The 21,271-nt window shown below is 53.6% G+C and overlaps 1 protein-coding gene across 1 annotated transcript in view; it reads left to right on the top strand.

Annotated features, from left to right (window-relative positions):
• The window catches only part of KIF25 (kinesin family member 25), a gene marked incomplete at its 5' end in the record, with an annotated part of 29,584 nt that extends 12,946 nt beyond the window's left edge, over positions 1 to 16,638 (top strand). The window contains 5 exons of the mRNA XM_082633458.1: positions 5,228 to 5,299; positions 7,598 to 7,747; positions 12,849 to 13,037; positions 14,845 to 14,998; positions 16,397 to 16,638. Coding sequence (XP_082489584.1) covers positions 5,228 to 5,299; positions 7,598 to 7,747; positions 12,849 to 13,037; positions 14,845 to 14,998; positions 16,397 to 16,558 — 727 coding nt within the window. The 3' untranslated portion in view covers positions 16,559 to 16,638. The remainder of the gene's footprint in view (positions 1 to 5,227; positions 5,300 to 7,597; positions 7,748 to 12,848; positions 13,038 to 14,844; positions 14,999 to 16,396) is intronic.
• Positions 16,639 to 21,271: the final 4,633 nt, after the last annotated feature.

Genomic DNA, 21,271 nt, shown 5'->3' with positions numbered 1-21,271 from the left:
CGGCGTCCGACGAGGGCTCCATGGAGAGACAATGTCTCAGTCAGTGACTCCCCTGGTAAGTGGGTTAGAACCCAGGCACCCACGCCTCCGTGTGTCCATCAGAGGAGGCCATCTCGGCGGCTGTTCCATGGTCGAAGGCCCCCATCACAGAGACCACCTCTCCCTCACTGCTGAAGCCGCCGTGACTGGTGTCCACCCCCATCCGCCCTACTGAAGGGACTCAGGGTGTCCATTATGCTAGCAGAGGACCTCCCAGGACATATCCAATGGGTCACTTGCCATCAGGACCTAAGTGACCCCATGGTGACACACTCTGCGTCACTCGTTCCTCCTCAAACCTCTCTCTCCAGTCGCAGTGATTTCATCCACTCCCTCCTTGTTTAATTTACATTTTGGAAATACCTCCATGGGAGCAATGTCAAGAGTATGCTAGAAGGGCCGTAGGCTTGGGACAGAGTGACCAGCTGGGGGATGGTCAGGGGCCGTTGCATCAGCCTGGGTGGTGGACGAACCGGTCCCTTAGCAGGTGTGGAGAAAGGGGACCAATCACGATGCTTCAGATGAAGTCAAGGCTGAGTCAACAACCGCATGCGGCCAAGGAATGATTCCCGGAGCATCTTACCTCTGATGCTGAGACAGCAAAGGGTCACCTCTCTGGGGATACCAGCCCTTAGCACCAGGGGACCCTGCAGTGTCCAAATGTGGCAGCATCCACTCCCACAGCTGCCCGTGGCCGAGCTCTCAACAGAGGAGGAGGTGGTGGCGGGGCCACTGCAGGCGGGGAAGGCGCCAGTGGTCACCCGCCCCGTCTGGGGATCGGGGAGGGGGCACCAGCTCCGTCAGCTGGGACGGGAGCATCCTCTTTGGTGGGCGTCTCAGTGGCCATGCACAGGGTTCAGGTTGAAGGGGAGGGTCCTCACTGTGGAGCTTGGGCTGAGCCCAAAGAGGAAGGAAGGAATGTGTGTAACTTGCTGTACACCTAGGTGAGAGGAAAAACTGAAATTTAACTCCACACTCAGGGCCGATTCTGGAGTCTCGGGACTCAGGATCAGCTGACTTTACAGGTGGTGGAGCATGTGGGTCTTAGCAAACCACACGCTGTTTATTTTCTAACAGCTTTTTATGGAACTAGTAAATGTCACAATATTTTATTTCAGTTCTGAAGGAAAATCTCAACTGTTTCAGCACTTAACTCCTTTTTAAAAGTAAATGTGGGTGCAGGGGAAAGCACAGGCTTTACCACTTGGGAAACTATAAATGGCTCCATGGTCAGAAGAAAGTGGTCTTGTAAGCAGAATAAAATATTATTATTTTTTTAAAAAAAGCAAACTAAAAGTAACAGGATTTGACCCAAAATGCAATGGGAAAAATAAGTCACTTTTATTGTTTTGAGTATAATTTGTGTATCGGGCAGCTGGAGGCCTCTTGGCTGTGTTCTTTTACTGTGTGTGGTTAGGCCGTGATGTATCTACCAACATATTTGTAGTCATTTCTACGTGTAGTCGTTCAAGTGTTGACTGACCCCCGGTTATGGGCAAGACACCCTATTAGGTACGACGGGCACAGGTAAGGCAAAGATAGTCCCCATGGTCAAAGCTGCATGTGGGGACCGTGCCGGGGAGCCCAGGACGCAGGGCTGAGCACAGAGATGCAGGTACGCTGGCCACTGTCTCCACAGTCAGCTGGCCGAGAGCAGCCAGGGAGAGAAGGAGAGAAAGGGCCGTCCTCCTCTGGCCACCTGGGCCTGCCTTTCCTCTACCTGCTTAGCTCACCTGTCAGAACCCGCTTCCCCATTGCTCCCCCGGGGGCCCGTTGTCGGCCTTGGGATGGCTGCCGGCTGTGGCGAGAAATGACATCTCTCCATGGCTTCCCTTCTGAGTCAGACCCCATGTCCTTTCACATGGTTGAGTTAGGTGCATTTCTTTTTTTTCTGTGAACTCTTCATATCTCTAGCTGTTTTCCTATAAAAATATAGAAAGGATTTCTAATAGAAGGAATATATAAAAAATTTAAGGAATATAAGGGATACTCTTTCTATTATACTTTAAATTTTTTCTTCTCTATTTTTAGGGGCACTTGATATATTAGGGAAATCAAGCTTTTGTCAGTGGTTGAAGTTGCAGCTATTTTCCCTAGTTTGTCACTTGTATTTTTTTCTTTGCTTCTGATATCTTTCAGCCATGCAAAAGTCTTTTATTCCCCTTTAACATAACTGTAGTTACAAAGGCTGCCAGGTAATCGACAAATATACCTGTGTGCTTTAGTAGTTGTGGTGGCCCAGTTTCTTACATTAATCAAATCTCATGACCCATTTGGAATGAACCGTATGAGGAATGGTTCCAGTTTTATTTTTTCATGTGTCTATCCAGTTACCTCAGTACCACCCATTAAAACACGTCTTTTCCCCTAACCTGGGATGTCCCCTTTATCGGAGAGTACGCTGCTCTTTGCAGTTGTATCTGTTTCTGAATTTTCTCTTCTGCCCCAGGGTCTGTCTATTCACCACATGCCCTGACCATGCTCCCCGAAGCGTGGGCTTCACCACAAGCTCCACGTCCCCACTGCTCTTGCCCCAGGGTTTTCCTCTCTGTTCTGCTCTTTGATTTTGCTAAATAAGTTTTATAATCAAATTGTCTAGCTTCAGAAAAACACTGAGAGTATATGTGGTATTTTGGGGGCATTCAGCTCAGTTTACAAGCTGCTTTGGAAAAACTAACATCTTCATGTTGGGACTTCATATCCAAGGACATGGTGCTGCATACTTTTTCATTCATTGAGTTGAATTATGTGTCTTTCAGGAGTGGCTTATGGTTTTCTTCATAAAAGATTTAGACATTTCTTATTAAAATCTACACCTTGGTTTTTTGTTTTCTTTTTTCCTGTCATGTATACAGTGTTTCTTCCATTATATCAGGGAACTCATTTTGTTTGTATATATGAATGTTATTGGGTTTTGTACATGAATTGTACAACCTGCTACTTTACTAAATTCTGTTGTTGATTTGGTAATTTTCTTCATCATTTGGCTTTGGATTGCCCAGATATCCGGCCATATCACCTCTAAGCAGTCAGTGGTTCCATCTGCTTTGTGATCCTCATGTCCCAAGTTAGCTAACAAGGACTTGGTACCATGTTGAGTAGTGGTACAGTGGCAGACCTGCCACCTTTTCTTCCTGTTGTTGAGAAAGGCTCCAGTGTCTCTTTAAGTAAGATGTTCATAAAGCCTAAAATATTTACTATTCAGAAAAAGTTTGCTACTCCTGAATATCTATGAAGACATTCAACCAGCTGCAATGATTCTTAAAAACTGACAGGAAGGGCTTCCCTGGTGGTGCAGTGGGTAAGAATCCACCTGCCAATGCAGGGGACATGGGTTCGAGCCCTGGTCTGGGAAGATCCTACATGCCACGGAGCAACTAAGCCCCGTGCACCACAACTACTGAGCCTGCGCTCTAGAGCCTGCGAGCCACAACTACTGAGTCCACGTGCCACAACTCCTGAAGCCCACGCGCCTAGAGCCCATGCTCTGCAACAAGAGAAGCCACCGCAATGAGAAGCCCGCGCACAGCAACGAAGACCCAGCCCAGCCAAAAATAAAGTAAATAAAAAGTAAAGTAAGAGAAAATAAATTAACTTAAAAGAACTGACAGGAAAAATAAACTTATTAGAGAACTGGAGAAATGTGTACGCTGCCCTCATCTTGGATGACATAAAGGAATTGCTGTTACCTTGTAACAGCGTGACAGTGGTAACGCTGCGATGGTTTTTAGGAGTCGCCATCCCTCAGAGATGCACACAGAGCGTTTGCGGCCGGGCCGGGCCCGGGGTCAGTTTCAGGGGGCTCCGGGGGGCGTGGCTGCTCGGTGAGGTTGGGGACAGTCGGTGGTTGTAGGCGTTGGTTGTGTACAGCGTGGACTCATTCACTGTGCCTCCTGCCTTTGTATTGTGGTGGGACTCTTGGCGAAAAGTTAATTTAAGAGTTCAGCCCTGTCCCTCTTGTTGTAAATGTCCTCCTCGGCGACCTCCCTGGCAGTCTGGTGGTTAGGACTCCACGCTTCCACTGCGGGGGGCGCGGGTTCAAGCCCTGGTCAGGAACTAAGATCCCGCATGCCACGTGGCGTGGGGAAAAAAAAAAAAACAAAGCCCTCCTCATCATGTATAATAAGCAGCATTGTATAAGGAAGGCCCTTCAAGTTTAAAATCAGTCCTGCTTCTAGACATGATCTGGCTCAGCTGAGCATTAGGACACATTTTGAAAATGAAAGAAAAGTTTGGTTCCAGTTCAGTAAAAACCTGTATTTCAGAAAACTAAGCTTAAAATCTAAGTATATTCGATTCACACATGACACGCTGTGGCTTTGTCAACAATGGGCGGCCCATCGCTGCCTCTGCCCTTGGGGCGTTGTTCCCATCTTGTTTCACACTGCAATGAGCCATGGTTTCTGGAAGCCACTTCCTGCTTGGGTTTGTTTGTACATGTTTATAAACACACAGACTGTCCCTGTCATAGCCGACATTCCAGTCCCATTTTGTGTATTAATGCTCGGCTGAACCAACCTGGGGCCTAGGAGAACAATACTTTTAAGAGCTTGAACATAAAAATTCAGTATTACACGTCACATACGGCCGGAGTATGAGCTTTACATCCTTGTTGTTGGCCCCACTTAAGTGGAACTCATTTAGTTATGGGATAATTATATGGTATCCTTTCTTTTTTTCTTGCTTGCTTTTTCTTTCTGCTTTGCAAGCATTTATAACTTTGCTTATGCTTATTACATTTTTACAGCAGAGGAAACAATTTTGATTCTTTCTTAACCTCTGTTAGCTTGAAAAGTAATAAAATTAATCTTTCATTGTTTAAAAATGTATGAATCTTGGGCTTCCCTGGTGGCGCAGTGGTTGAGAGTCCGCCTGCCGATGCAGGGGACACGGGTTCGTGCCCCGGTCCGGGAAGATCCCACATGCCGCAGAGCAGCTGGGCCCGTGAGCCATGGCCGCTGAGCCTGCGCGTCCGGAGCCTGTGCTCCGCAACGGTAGAGGCCACAACAGTGAGAGGCCCGCGTACTGCAAAAAAAAAAATAAAAAAATAAAAAGTATGAATCTTGACTGTGTTGGGGTTCACGTGAGAAGTACACAAGGGTATTTTGTTTCTCAGGTTTCTGTATTTGGATAGTAATGTACATATCTTTTTCTTCCAAGAATGCATCATTTTCACTTTGCCTCTCAGAGTTTATGGTCCAGCAGAACCTCAGAACATGGTGTTTGAGGATGTGTGTCCCCTTCTGACGTCCTTAGATGGGTGAGTTAAAATATTTCTGAGGTCAATTAACACAGCTACATGTAAATGTAAGTAGGTTTCATTCATGCTACACACGAGAGTTGAACATGAGCGTCTGAGCCTTTCATGTACGTGTAGAGCAGACCCACAGCCCAGCCTCCACGGCCCTTCTCCTAGGAGGAGGCGTAAACGCGATCTGAGGAATGATTGTTAAAGGAACACATATGCCTTGGGTCCAGATGATCATTCAGTTGCATCACGTGCTGCCTTAAGACTGAGATGGCAACAGCCTTCTTCTCTCTGGGATTCTTTGTACGTTTCAGGCTTTTCTAAAGTCTGTTAACAATGTTGACACTAGATCAAGGGCTCATCCCTGTGGGAAGGAGCCTTTCCCCATGGAAACTACTACTGGTTTCCAAGGCAGTGGCCATGACCTAGGAATAAGGGTCACTTTTCAGCAGTAAAGTGCATAGCTCTGTTGACTTAACTGACACACAATAAGCCAAGACTTTCCACTTTGGGGCATCTTGAAGAATCTCGGTTTGGCGGAGAAGTTGACATCAAGCGTCCTGAAGGAGATGCATTTGTGTTTGTCCAGCACAGCCAAATCCAACAAAATGGGAGCTGTAATTATAGGGCTGGATCCAACCACAGCGCTGCAGCATCTGACATCACGGGGTGCAGGGAAGGCTCGTGAACCCAGAGGTCAGGTCAGCACAGAAACCGCGTGTTGTCAACTGCACACACCTACCCGGCCCCTCCTCTGGAATACTGGGGTTTTCAATGTCCATCTGACAAAATTTCTTCCATTGAAAATGATAGGAGTCTCTCTCTGTCTCTTTTTTCCTAAGTAGGCATCTAATTAAGCAGATTCCAGAAATAAAAAATGGCATCGTGGTTAAAATGATCTTTGCCTGAGTTGCCTTTTCCATAATAAATATGAAACAGATGGCATATTTTAAGTCCTGGGCCAGTTCATTCCTCTCTGCATTCCTCAGTGGTTTGAAAGATCCCTTTAAGAGCTCATTTATCCACTGCAGTCAAAGACATCCCCCCGCTCCCCCGCCAAAAACACATGCATCTCTCAGGGAAGGTGTAAGAGATGTGGAATACTGTGGGGTCATGTTATAAATACCTGGAGACTCTTCAGTTCTGGAAGAAAAAAACACAGTATGGTAGCAGAGAAGGCTTTGATCAGTTCTCACCCTCACATATGGTTTCCATCATCTTTTCAGGGAACAGTCAACCTTGGAGGCAGAGGCCTCCAGGATCTCTAGGGCTTTTCGTGTCACTGTTCAAGGTCAGAACCCATCCAGAACTCTTCGAAGTCATTTTATCAGAGCCACAGCCTTTGTTTGACTGTAGGAGGGGAGGGGTCTGATTAAAGGTTGATCAATGGAATCAGAATCTCTTCGGGTGGGGCCTGTGCTTGGATGTTTAATCTCCCAGGAGACACGAAAGGGGGTCGGGGCTTAGCTTCAGCCACGTGTGGGCCAGGATCACCTGCAGCTTCACGGCCAAGCATATAAATGTGTACCTTAAACGTACTTCAGATATTTCCCATCTTCTCATTGACGTCTTGGGCTAATGGCACAAATGGAAGGAAACGTATGGATCCTTCAGTTGTTCTTGTCTTCTGTGAAGTAAGCTGCACCAAAATAACCCCAAACTGTAGGACTGTGGTGGGCAGGCCGGCCTGGCACTGAGAGGGTGTCGGCACAGTCTGGCTGAAATGAAAACCCCAAGGCCCTTGGAGCAACAAAGCGTAAGAATACTTCACAACCTTAAGTTTAACTGTAGTCAGCAATGCTGGCAATCATAAATGTAACGGGGAAAAATATTTTTAGGACATCAGAAGAAAATATGCAGACTTTTATATCGTTTCATGTACATTTTAGTTAGCCTGATTTTATGAAGATGAGGTTACTTCAGGCAACTCCAAAAGTTCGAACGAGTGGGGTTGAGGAGGAGGGCCTGGCTCAGGAAGGCACCTCGGGGAGGCTCTGAGGGCACGGGCGCCAGCCGCGGTCTCCCACGAGGAACTGTGGAGACACCTGCGAGAAACAGGTGTCGCTGAGCTGCATGTGTGTGTAAACATGAATGTGATTTAATCCAACGTGTAACCAAATAACCACAAGGGTGGATTATGCAAAAGACGGTTGTAGTTAAATAAGGTCCGGTTTCTCAGGAACGGAGGAACAGGGATTCAAAGGGAAGTGTGTCCAGGTGTTTCATCCACGTGGCACTCTGCTCAGAGTCCAGTCACGGCACTAGGCCCACTGGGTGTCTTTCTGTCCTGAAGTCTGGCTTGCGTTTTAGGTACAATGTTTGCATCATGGCTTCCGGACAGACAGGAAGTGGGAAGAGCTTCACCAGGCTGGGCCCGCGTTCCAGGGAGGAGCCGGCCCCACTGTCGGGATCCTTCGGCAACTCGGGCATCACCCTCAGAGCCGCTGGGGGACTCTTCAGGTACTGGGCGGGCAGTGAGGATGAGCAGAGATACGACAGACGCAGGTGGTGAGAGTGACTGTGTGTGTGGGAGACCACGTCCCATCCTCCATCGGGACACGTTCAGAACGGCCGAGCGTTCACTTCTGGGCGTTATTACCACAAATGCTAGAAATGCTTATGACACATTTACGTCGAAATTCTATCAGCGAGACAACACTTCTCGAGGAGATCTCTAGTTAGACGGCTTCCCCGGTCAGGGGAGGGTGGAGGATGCAAGACAGAGCAGGGAGGGGACAGGGTGAAAAGCCGTGGGCTTGCCCTTGCTTCCTGCCTGGGAAGAGCAGACACACCTGGTCCTCTTTGTGGGGTGACAACGAACGTGCGTTGAAGAGTCTCCTGTGCCGCTAACGCGGCCCCAGGAGCCACAGAGGCGCGTCCCCTGCTGTTGTCACGATTTTCCCACTACAGTCACTGCTAGAAAAAACCAGTAACAGTTGCCCCGTGTGGTCCAGGAGGCCGTGGTGCCAATGTCTCCTCCCGTTGGTCACTGACCTCCCGCCCTTGGGGAGTCCCGGTGTGAGATACTCATCTTCACTTTTTTCAAAAAATTAACGAATTAATTAATTAATTTATTTATTTTTTGCTTCATTGGGTCTTCTTTGCTGTGCGCGGGCTTTCTCTAGTTGTGGCGAGCGGGGGCTACTTTTGGTTGTGGTGCACAGGCTTCTCATTGCAAAGGCTTCTTTTGTTGTGGAGCATGGGCTCTAAGTGTGTGGGTTCAGTGTGGCTCTCAGGCTCAGTAGTTGTGGCGTGCAGGCTTAGTTGCTCTGCAGCATGTGGGATCTTCCCAGACCAGGGCTCGAACCTGTGTCCCCTGCATTGGCAGGCGGGTTCCTAACCACTGTGCAGCCAAGGAAGCCCCAACTCATCTTCACTTTTGCTCACCGTTTCCTAAGAGCTGTGGCTCACCCTACGTGCGCTCCATATGTCCCCAGAGCCTGTCAGCCCCTGGAGGGAAGGCGTCTCCTGCAGCAGGTGTTCAGTGGAGCCAGCTGGCCCTCTGTGCTCCTATAACCCCTGGAATCCAGGTTTTGTCTCCATATCTTCTTACGTCATCCTTTTGTGTCTTAAAATCAGAGCCAAAACATAAGAAGTCCCACAAAAGCCTGATATTTTGGTTCCTCTTCAAACCAATATTCTTTCATTATTAGTGCACATGAAAGATGTATTTGTTAATTTACTTCTACTAACTCCTTCTGAAAAAAAAGCTTCGTGAAATATTTCCCAATTTTTGGTAGTTCTTTTTCTCCAATTGTCTCTTGTGATTTTCAGAATCAGATCGTTTCCTAGGAGATCAAACCCGTCAGCACTGGTGAGCTGCTGCTGTGGTAACGAGCATCCTGAAAGTCCCTGAGGCCACAAGGCCCTCAAGGGCTGTGCTCAGCGTGGCCACCAGAACGCATGGAGAAGGCTTGGGACGAGGCCAGCCCTGGGGACCCTGCCTGTCTGGTCGGCCCGAGAAGGCAGAGGGCCAGGCCTGAGTTCCACGGGCAGGACGCTTGTGGGCAACAGAGCAGCCCTCACAGACACAGGGGTCACTCATTTAGGGGTGAAGCCCTCGTGTGGGGACACGGCACCACGTGAAGCATTTGGTTCCGTTTCAGGTTCAAGAGACAGAGGCTTTGGTGTGAGTCAGAACTTCTCTGCAGAGCCGCTGGCACTTGCCAAGGGTGTCACCTGGTCCCTCTCCAGGGACCCCTCAGCTGGCCACAGCCATGCTTGCTGGAAGTTGGGTAGCACCATGGGATAATGTGGCAGGACGGCTGCAGCAGCACGTGGCTTTCCTGGATGTCATGGAAGACGGACACGGGGGAGATAGGTAGTGGGTGAGAGGATGGTGTTGTGTCCGCCACGGAGAGGGGTCCTGGGGAGAAGTGCTCCTCCCGTCTCCCCGGCCCTCATTTTCTTACCCACATTTAAAGTGCCTGCTCTGAGCGGCACCTGCGCTGGTAACACTCACGACCGTCCAGACCAGCGGAAGCAGCGTGGCTGGTACCAGGTATCAAAGCATTGACTGGTAACTGACCTCCCTGCTAAGCATATTTTCAAGGCCCAGAAGCAGAGAGATGAGGCGATAGAAAGAAGAACGCAGGTCAGAAACGGGGCCAGAATAGTGGGGAGTTAGAGCATCCTCCCCTGAGCCTCACACGACTGCCGTCTTCTTGTCTTGTGCTGGGGACCCTAGGGGGCAGGCAGGCAGAGTGTTCCTTCATTGAATCCCTGGTGTGAGCTGTGCACCTGCTTACAGTCTGCTCCAGACGAATCTGGATTTGCAGACAAATAACGTACAGGTCATGTGTATTTGGTTCTGGAGCTTGTCCACGGGGACAGCAAACAGAGGCCAAGGACTCAGGGCGGGACCGAGGCTGCTGAAGGCGTCCGGAAAGAGATCCATTAGGACCGCACTTGGACAGTCAGCCTCTCTAGAGATGGACACACAGCTTCACCAAATAGGGACATCACACTGACACATTATTAAGTCACCTCATTTCCACAGTGGGTTTATTCATGTTTTGAGTCTTGGGCATGAAATGATAACTTAAATTGTGACAGGTGCTCCCATAGAGCTCAACGTCTTACAGCATTCGGAGCCTTCAGACGGGATTTTGACTCTGTTCTTCCGTGTTTGTGGCCACGGGCGAGGCTTACCTCCCCAGTCCTCACTGTCGTTTGCAAAATGAGAATGATAGTCCAAACATGGAAAATTTTCTACCTCTTTGTTTTCTAATCACAAGTGGACAAGATCCAGAAAGGAATGCGTGCAGCCGTATTCGTGGGTCAGTTTGTGCCCAACTCATGATGCAGCACAAAACCATAATAACCTCGGGCATTGGTATCAGAGGATGTTTATATGAACGCTTTACCTTAAAAACGGTTACTCTTAAATTGCTAAGGGGGCCAAAGGAAGGAATTCCCCTGCCATTTTCAATAAAGCAAAATTCTAGTTGGGGTTCTTTCTGCCTAACACCCTCTCCTGAGTCCTCGGGAACCTGGCTGCTGGCCTGCGTCTTCTCCGGTGACCTCGGCTGTCATCTTAACCACGGCATTTACAAGGCTCTTCTACCTGCTAGACACCGCTGCAGGCACACGTGATCATATTCAGCCCTCATGGTGTCTAGAACAGACACAGACAAATAACCAGGACCCAGGAGGACCCGGGCAGGAATAGATGAACAGGACGAAAGTGGCCGAGGACACCTGGAGGGGGTGCTCGTTGGTGGGGACTGTGATCGACCCGCCACCTCCCTCCACCCTGACTCTGGGCTCAGCACCTGACCTGCGTCTCACGGGAGCCTCTGCGTATTTTATATAAAATGTATCACACTATTTTGGAATCGTTTGCCTACTAAACACTTTGTTTCTTCAAAGCCAAGAATGAAGACTAGTTTCAACATTGTTCCCAGAATCTAGCCAGTAACTGAGTGATACTTGTGTGACGAATGAATCAATGCATTAAGCAAATCAAGTACTTAATTTAATGGAAGAAAAATCTTTCCAATTAGCTCCCCAGTATTGTATAGATAAGAAATGTAATTCAGGTTTGGGGCCCTTTGGAGGGATGGAGCCGAGTGCTAAGAGGGGCTCTGGGTGCATTTTTCCTAACGTGTGGCGGAGGGGATGTACTATCTGTAGCTTAGTGCACCTCGGTTTTTCAGTTTTCAGACAGATACTCTTCTTACAGTGTTCTCAGTAAACCCCAGTGCTGAGAACAACCCAAATCTGAACTCTTTGCTAGCAGTTATTTTCATCAGAGAATTTAGCTTATTTTTCTTTCATTGTCGTCTTTTTGATTTTCTTTTTTTTAAATTAATTTATTTATTTTTGACTGCACTGGGTCTCCACTGCTGTGCGCAGGCTTTCTCTAGTTGTGGCGAGCAGGGGCTACTCTTCGTTGCGGTGCGTGGGCTTCTCATTGCGGTAGCTTCTCTTGTTGCGGAGCGTGGGCCCTAGGCATGCAGTCTTCAGTAGTTGTGGCGCATGGGCTCAGTAGTTGTGGCACACGGGCTTAGTTGCTCTGCAGCATCTGGGATCTTCCCGGAACAGGGCTTGAACCCTTGTCCCCTGCATTGGCAGGCGGATTCTTAACCACTGCACCACCAGGGAAGCCCCTAATTTTCTTAATTATCATTAGAAGACATTAATGGCTCATTTTATCCATAGCTCTCTTGTGGATGCTGGTGAAAAACCCAACCCAGCAATGGTTGAGTAGGACCCGTCCAGGCCAGTGCTCAGAATGTCTTTATGGACAAGAAAAAGCACAGTAGTCAAAATCAGACTGGCTTTGCTGGGCAAGTGTCCAAGATGAAATTGTTTGTTCCTTGGTGACTGGGTTGTCTGTCAAAGGGACAAAGCAGGGACGTGGGCGTCGGGGAGGAAACCCAGGGTCAGGGTCACTTCTCCCTGGGGTAGGACTCTGGGGTTTTGCTCTAAGTGTGTAGTGTCTTTATTTTTAAACTGATCTGCAATCTGCATGTAGTACTTTAAAACCTGAAACAAAATAAGATGTGTGGTTGTTTTCTTAAGAGCCTGGGTGGGTTTTAGAGAGGTCATGGTCAGGGCTTAGTTGGAAGGCGCTCTACCAGTGGAACTGACTCAGTTCCATGGACTCAATCTCCCCTGAAACAGAACAGATTTTAAAATCAACAAGCCCAGTTGCTGGACCAGTGCTCAAAGACTTTGCAGCTTGCTTTGGGCTTCTGGGTGGGATTAAACTCGGGTGTGGTGACTTCTGAATCAAGGCTGTGGGCTCTTCAAGCATCTTTATAGAGTGTGATTAGAATCTGAATGCTGAAATCATTGATTTAGATACAACTCAGATAAAACTGTCTGTATTCCCAAGACAGTTATTTCTCTCTGCAATTTAAGGAGGACATTCCCTTCTTCCTGCATGGTCTTGATTAGTGAGATGCTGCCCTGTGCTCATGAATCATGAGGTTAGCTGCTCATTTTCCAGGACTGTCTCTCGTTGAAATCATTCTCTAACCGCTTTCTCCACGGGGTTATCTAAGTTCCTCCGATGGTTTAGTCTCTTGTGTGTCCCTCCCTGCCCCTCCTCCAGACTGATTTCAGAAGATCTGTCAAGGAGCCCCGAGGTGGAAGTTTCCGAAGTGGAAGTTTCCATAGTGGAAGTTTATAACAATGACATTTTTGACGTCCTGGCCAACGACAGGTGTCGAGAGGCGTCTGGGGTGGAGCCGCAGGTGCCGACAACCCAGGAGGGGAAGGAGGTCTCTGGGCTGACCTACGAGTGAGTAGTCCAGGTGCCAAGCTCTGGGAACAACTGCACGTTCAAGGGGCCCCACGGAGAACCGGCTGCATCATCCGAATTGGCGCTCTCCCAGAGAGAAGGTCCATTGTGTTTCACTGCTTAGTGTGTGGCTCACAATTTTCAGTTTGCTTTAGAAGTGATCTTTTAAAATCACAATGAAAACAAATTAATTAATTCTTTAGAATATCTTCATTAAGAGTTGATGGGACAGGTGTTATCCCCGCAGCTCAGCTGAGGGAACAGGTGTGGAGAAGTCACAGGACTTGCCCGAGGTCACTCAGTTAAGCACAGTATCCTTGGGTTCCACTGGTCATATCAGTATTTTACCGAATACACTAAGGAATCCTCTTGTGAAAAAGCACAGCTCCTCTTCTTAATTAGATCTTCTCTTCAGAGCCCCGCATTCTTAAATCCATGTTCATGAATCAGGTTTGCTCCAAGGTGGGGGGGTCACCTGACTGACCACACAGGCAGGAGAAGGGATAAAGGGTCAGGGTCATGCTGCCCGAGTCCTGCGGTCTTGAAGTTATCGAGGGAAGGGTCTGCCAGCTATTTCTAACACTTGAAAAAGCCTAAAGGAAATCACGGTAAGTTTACACAAGTTATCCACAACTGTCAGCTTTTGACTAATAGACAATATGATCAAAATATTGTCTCCTGAAGATCAGAAGTTCTACTTAGCTGTCATATCTCATGAATTAAAACAGGAAAGTAAATTACATTTTTATTTCATAAATTTGATTTGATAGACAAAGTATTTTAAAGTCTTGAGGTTCTTGAGGGTGCCGTACCTAAAAGAACGCTTGATGTTGAAAAGACTGGGAACCTCCATTTGGTTCCAAAACAGCTGATTATTTCCGGATGAAGCAGTTAGAGACACAATAAGGCAGTTAGGCCTCATAACAGTAAAAATCTGATTTATGAGGTTTAATTTTGTCTAAGATATGCTGCTTTCTTGAGCTGGGTACGCTTAGCTTGTATGCGAGGTCTCTGTGCGGAGAGTTAGAGGTTGACGTGCAGGCGGGCCTCCCCGGTCCCTCGGGGACGTTCGTGCGCTCTGAGCACCCTCGGGATCCGCCCACAGTGCGGTGGGGCTCGTGACGCTCGTGGCGGGGTCCGCAGCTCGGCCGCGCAGGCGGCCACCGCAGCGCCTGCCGACTCCTCCAGCTCTCACCTGCTGACCGCGGTGCCTCTACCACAGCTGCTTCCCCCGCAGCAGCAGCGAGCGGCCATCTGTGCCCAGTCAGTTGCCTGTAATAGGAAGCCACGTGCGAAGGACAGAATCCGCGCACCTGTAGGCTCTGGGCATCGCACAGAGCCCTGGGGAGGAACTGCAGCCACATATTCGGAGGGTCTGGAACCCAAACCCATGTCTGGGAGCATGTGCGCGCCAAGCTGCGGCTCGTGGGCCTGGCGGGCAGCGAGTGCGCGGGTAAGAGCGGGAAGCCTTCCCCTGGGTGGCCTGGGGACGAAGGGTCCTGACCGTGAGTGGACGGGGGTCCCAGGCCCGCTGTCCCCTCCCAGATGCCCTTTAAATCCCAGCCCCATCCTCCTGGTGCCGTCTCAGCACTGAGACCCTGCGTGTCAATCCAAACACTGCTCCCCACGGGTGACCTGCGGGGACGGGAGCCCGTTTCCCCTGAAAGCTTCCCCTGCTGGCTGTCAGCAGGGGACACCAGGGGGACGCAGGGTCTCCTCTACCTGCTCTTCCCAAGAAGCCTCCGTTTTGCTTTTCTGATTCATCTTGATGTCGCCCTGAATTCATGTAAATCCTGCACTTTCCCAGGGTGTCTGGAGCGACGGGATCAGCCCTGAGGGAGACTTCGTGCATCAGCCGGAGCCTGGCGGCCCTCGCAGACGTCCTGGGGGTGCTGTCGGCGGGCAGAGGCCACGTCCCAACAGGAACAGCGGGCTCACCCACCTGCTCCAGGACGCGCTCGGTACTGCCGTCCCATCGGTGCCCCAAAGAGGGGAACTGCTGCTCCCCTGCCCCTCACCCCGGGCTCGCCCCTCCCGGCCACACCTCCTGGGGGGGGGGTCACTGCCGGCCCCTCCTCAGGACTTGCAGTGCTGTTGAGGACACTGCCACTCTTCTCAGTGTTGTCTGTTCCTGGGTGGTTTGTGGAGCGTGGGCACCACCAGCCCCTTGGCTGGGCTCCACGCTCCTAGGGGTGTGGCACACACAGGGGTCTCTGAGCTGTGGGACTGCATTGCACCTGCACGGACGCCCCTGCTCTGGGCTGTGCGCACTGGCTGGCCACGGGGAGGCTGGACTCCTGGTTGCAGGTGCCACAGATCCAGCTGAGTTAGAAGGAGTGTGGGCGACCCTTGGGGCTGTTGAAGCATCAGGCTGTGGGTTTGGGGATCGGGGTGACCTGACGACGTTGGCCCTCACCAGCTCAGGCTCCGAGCCGATGTGGGGAAACTCCATGGGGGCTCTGTCCTGCACCAGGCTGTCTGTCCGGCAGGCAGGTTCCTGAGCTGAGCTTCTCTGTCAGACTTCCCTCAAGGCAGCCCCGGCCCAGCTCAGGCCGCCCACCCAGCAGGGAGCTCGGGACGGGAGGGGCAGGGTGGGCACCCCCAGCGTCTCCTACTGAATTTGACAACAGTTAAGTGGCTTGTCTTTCCTTGGGAGACACCGGTCATGGGAGGCTAATGGAGCTCCTGCCATGGGGGATAAACATGGGCAGGGGGATGGAAACACCCAGGGGAGGGGTCAGATTGCTCTGTTTGGAGCTGCACCCCGTCCTGGGATGACTGAGGCGATGCTCCAGGGCTCTTTCTGTCCCTGGCCTCAGGGTCTCCCTCTCAGTCTGTTCACAGGATGAGTGGGGGGCTGCTCCCAGGGCCGGTGCTCAGCCCAGGACACGCATGGCTGGGGGGGAGGGGATGGAGGGGCTGGGCGCCCGCAGCCCACACTCTCGTCTCCACGGCCGGGCTGTTGTGTCTGCCTTCCATCCCCTCCACTCCCGCCCTTCCCGTCTTTGGTTTTCCTCCCAAACTGTTGACCCTACTGCTGGCCTTTGAGGAAAGCAAGAGCTGGATTCCACTGTGGGGAGAAGCCCAGGTGCTCCTCACCAAGGGCCCGGAGGAGGCTGAGGGCACCGCGAAGCACAAAGCGGGACCCCAGCCTCGCCAGGCGCAGCCGGGGGCCTCTGCCCCCTAAGCTGCAGGGGCACTCCGCGGGGAGCCCCTGGGGCGCCTGGGCTGGCGCTGCTGGGGCCGGGCTGACCCCTCCTGAGCCGGCACATACCGCGACCTGGGCTTCGCAGAGCTTTAGCGATGCCACTTTTGCATTAGAATCTTTCCAACTGCGTGTGGTCACTTCTTTTTTCAAGGAGGTGATGCAAAGTTACGGGGATCGTGGGCGTGGCCCAGGCCAGAGGCACGAGGCTGAGACGCTGCAGAGCCTGGGGCTTGGAGCCCGAGCGAGCGCCGCAAGCGGAGTGAGGCCGTCCAGCCCCCAGAAAACTCGGGTGAAGGAGAGGTGGCTGTGGTAATGGGCTTTTGTCCCTTAAAATGTGCTTCCTGGCACTGCCTGTAATGTGTGTGCTATGAAAATAAACACACTGAATTTGAAGTGTGTGAAGCCGGCCCACGTCTGGACAGATCACGGAGGCGGCAGGAGGCTGGGGGAGGCGGGTGCGTCCGAGGAGCCGCCTTAGGCGGGGAGGACTTGGGCGGGGCCCACGGGTGGGTCCCAGGGGCTGGCTGGCTGCCGGCAGGAGGGACGGGGAACCTGTCCCCTCGTTCGGCAGAGACGGGGTGTAATGGGGTGCCGGGTGCACGCACCCCGCAAAGAGCAGGTGACTGTGTGTCCTTATTCTCCCTCACGAGGACCTGCTCGAGCCCATGTCAGGGGGCCGAGCATGATGCAGACTCAAGGAGGGACCCCGGGCCTCAACCCTGGGGCCTGCGAACAGAACTGGGGGGCCCTGCGGACTTGGAGAGGAGAGCGGGGCAGCTTTGCCCCCTGGAGCCCGGCAGCTGCGAATGTGGGAACCACACCCCGTCGTTGTTGCTGGCTGTGGTCCTGGCTGTCCCCACATCCCTCCCGGGACAGGCGCAGCCCCGTCCCCACTGGCGGCTGCTGAGCAGGTGTCAGTGCAGTAACGGACTTCCCTCTGCTTCTCAGAGCACCTGAGCATTGCTACAGGCCCGCCAGGCTGCGGAGGGCCGTCCACAAGGGTGGACCGTCCATGTGGCTCTCCCTACATCACCCCATTGCTCCGAGGGTTTGGCATGTGCCCAGAGAGGACAGTGCTCGGGAGGGAGCTGCCCGGGGCAGGGCCCGGCGGACAGGTGAGCGTGGAGGCATCAGCTGCTTAGTGCGGCGTGGCCACCCGTGTCCCAGCAGGAAGAGTCTGTAGCTCCGCAGCAGGGAACACGCGGGCGTCCCCGAGAGAGGACCAGGGTCTGGTCACCCGTCTCACAGAGGGCGTGACCCCAGCCTCCAGGAGCCCGGTCCGTGAGGCCTGGCCCTGTGGGGGAGGGAGGAGGATGAGCGGGAGAGGGAGGTGCCCGGTTGGGAAGACCCCGCAAGGGCTGCCACCCTCCGGGCAAGAGGAATCCCAGAGCCACGCGGAAGATGCGCATTCTGATTGAGATCAGAATGGTTTAGATCTTTTCTACATGTGGAAATGAAAGCGGTAACACCCAAAGACGAAGCGAAAAGCTGAGGAACCTGGCAGAGATTCTGTGCACAGCTCGGGGAGTGGGTCGCAGTGGGTCCGGGTCAGCACCTAGGCACAGCCAGCACCTCCAGGAAGGAGGGGACACGCTGGTCCCAGCCCAAAGGAGGGGCTCCGCTCCACAGCGGCCTCCAGTGTCTCGGGCTGGGCACTCTGCACCCCTCCAGGGCACCCAACTCCCAAGAGTGCCTTCTGGGTGCCCACGACAGGAGGGGTGGCAGCCACGCGATGCAGGAGCCGTGGGCTGCTCCCCACGTCCCAGCCGCCGGGACACGGCTCCCCGGGGACCCGAGGGGCCAGCGCTGGGGGCGGGAGGGGTGCTGTGTGGAGGAATCACACACCATCAACCACACAATTAGATCCACGATAGATGGATCAGCAGAGAGACGGCAGACGATTTAAACAGAAGGGCTAAGTGGACCTATTTGTGTGGGACACACACATGAACGTGGCAGCTACGGAAGCAGCAGAGCACAGACGTGTGTCACATTCACAGCTCAGCTATCGTGAGCAGCGTAGCCAGTGGAGGTAGAAGCTTCTCAAATGGTGAAGACTCCGTAACGTGACAAATCAGTTTCAGCTTCCCTTGACTCACGTGACTTTCACGTTCCTGTGAAGAGGGGCGTTAAAGCAGCAGGTGCGATCCTGCGTGACGTGGCGGGAAGCAGGGTGGGGCCCCAGGCTCAGCGCATGCAGGGTCCTCACCTGGGAGTGCCCGCCGGCGTGTCGGCCGGTCCTGCGGGCGTGAGGGACCTGTTCGCGGAACAGGACCGTCTGCGCACTGCGTAGTCCTAGAACGCCCAGCCCCGTCGTGGTGACAACCTGGGACTGCCACGGCGCCGAGTCGCCCCCCGAGGACTTAAAGGACTGGCCCGAAGGCAGGTGGATGCGACTGCAGCGAGCTCCGTTCTCTAACTGCCCCTCACCTGCTTGCCAAGCTTAGGAATGCCGTTAGCGGGACGAGGCCTTTTGGGGCGGATTTGAAGCCTTAATACAGCAGGACAGCAGTAACCGAGTTTCTCCGCAGGACAGGCGCGGACCGCCGCAGCTGCGCAGGACCGCTGTCAGCTCCTGCATCTATTTCGGCGTAGAAGAGGGAGCTGGGGGACACGGGTGCCCAGAGAGCCACGGACAGGTCACAGCCCTGAGGGCTGCGAGGCCAGAGGAGCCGCCCGCCATGCTCCCACGGTGCCCGGCTGCGTGAGATGGGCTCTGCCCTCGGGGACAGTGGCCGCTGCTCTAGGCACTGGGCCCTGGGCCAGGCTCTGCGTGACCATCCGATCGTGTCTCTGTTTGCCCCGCAGGCCTACGCGCCCACTGCCCCCACTTGGCCGTTCTTTGGGGAGAAGCAGGTGGCACTGGCTGTGGCGGGTAAGCGCCCCACCTCCCTTCCGTGCGTGTGACCAGTTCTCCCGGCTCCACCTCCCCTGTCCCCCCACGGCCCTGTGTCCTCCTGCGGCGAGAACGACACCCGGGAGATGCTGCCTGCCTTGCCAGACGCCCGCTGAGGACGTCCCCTGAGACAGTCGCTGGTCGCCCAGGCCTGGGCCACCACGAGCCTCACGGTTGGAACAGCGGGCCACACCCTGACAGACAGTGACAGGGGCCTGCGGAGGACGGGGGAGAGCTGCCACAGGCCAAGGGCAGGGGTCCTGGGGGCCGGCCAGGGCTGTGCCAGCACGTCGTCGTGGCCGGTGGCGTCCCAGCCCTCAAAGTGGCCACGGGCCAGCCTCAGGACAGCTGTCCTGTGCTCTCTGACTCTGCGCTGCTGGCAGAAACAGAAAACACTTCATTTGTGGAGGAAGCAGATGTGGGGTCTCAGGCTCACTGTGGCGTCCCTGTGGGGCGCCAGCATGCCGTCCAGGCTCCAGGGGCTCCCGTGGTCCAGGCACGCAGGAGCTGCCCACACCCTCCCTCCCGGGGGAGGCCCGGGCTGGGCTGGAGGCAGGGCTCGCGGAGCCCAGAGGGAGCCGGCACCGCCCCCTGGGCCCCCTGGGCCCCTGCACCGGGCGTGTCGCCCGTGTCCACTCGCTCACTCAGTCACGGGGCCACCCCTGGGAAGCCCACTGCACGACGCCGCGCCCTGTGGGAGCACCAGGCTGTTCCATACATGTGGCAAAGCCCCGCCATCAACGACTCCATAACCAGTTGGGGGTTAGATGTGGCCCCCATTTCTGCTCCCCCATCCACACAGCAGCAGCAGGGGCAGGTGTGTGGACCAGAACCTCTCAGGTAGACCCAGGTGCCCCCGCCCTGCTGTCCCAGGACAGGCCTCATACAAGGACAGCTGAGGGAGGGAGCTGGCCGTCCCCAAGTTTTGGCAAATAAGTGCTTCAGGGACTTGTTGCCACTTTGGGGAACCTGCTTCCCAGACTTGCTCACCCATCGCTGGGCCGAGTTGCCCGCCGTGGACGGCCCAAGTCCTTGTGCTATATCCACCCCGCACCTCCCTCTGCTGGATGCCCCCTCCTCCTCAAAGCCTCCAGCCACGCCCACAAGATTCCTGGGGGGCCGTGGCCTTTTCAGGTGGCCGAGGTGTATTAATGATTAACGTGTTCCTACATCTGCTCTCGGAGGAAAGCTGGGTTTGCATTCACGGGAGCCCCACGCCCCCCAGGAGGAAGCAGAGAGCAGAGGGGGCGCTGGGACACGTTCCCGTCTGTGACCAGAGGTCCTCGGGCAGAGCCCCTGGCGGGCCTGGGTGGGTTGGGCCTGCGGCCTGAATCTTATATAAACTGACGGTGATGGGGACCCTCCCGCAAGGGAAAAAAAATAAGGTGATGCACTCTAAAGTAGGTAGCAGACAAATACCTAAAGAAAAACTTAAACACCATCAAGTCACAACTTCAAAACTTTTCAAAAACAGGCAAATATCACAAATAACCACAGAATTCCGCGAGGCACTTCCACCACTTCATTTAACAGCATCCGCAGTCTTTCCTGGCTGCGTCCTCGACCACGTCCTTGACTGAGGAAGTCACCCTGCTTTCTCCCGGTTTCCCCCAACGCCGGTGTTTGCAGCTTGCTCCCTTCACAGCCACAGGAGGGCCTGGGAGGTCTGTGAGCCGTGGGCCTCCCTGCCGCCCCCGCCCCCGCGGTGACAGCTTTGCTGCTGCATGCTTCTGGCACTGGGGGGTCAAGGTCCCCACGAGACATGACCTCTGACCGCAGGGATCCTCCCGCAGGCCACTGCTGTCCCCGTCCAGCTGTCCGTGACTGTGAACCCCGCGGGTATCTCCCACCAAACCCCACCTCCCCCTTGGCTGGGCCCTGACTGCCCGCCGGCTCCGCCCATGGGGAGGGTGACGGGGTGCACGGTGGGGTGGAGGGACAGCCAGCTTAACCACTGACGGTTAAAAAGTCCCAGTCCTGCAAATTTTTCCAAATGGTGTCACCATGTGAACATGCCGATGGGGCCCAAAGCCCAATGCTCATGGCCTGGCGGTCAGCTCGCCCTGCCTGGCGCAGTAAAGAGGCCCGTCTCCTCCGTGCCTGGGCCGCAGAGTCCCCACCGCAGGAGCC

The sequence above is a fragment of the Mesoplodon mirus genome (genome assembly GCF_964341445.2).
Source record: "Mesoplodon mirus genome assembly, chromosome: 10".
Classification (NCBI taxonomy): domain Eukaryota; kingdom Metazoa; phylum Chordata; class Mammalia; order Artiodactyla; family Ziphiidae; genus Mesoplodon; species Mesoplodon mirus.
The sequence above is the reverse complement of the archived record's forward strand: the minus strand, read 5'-3'. Positions and strand labels throughout refer to the sequence as shown.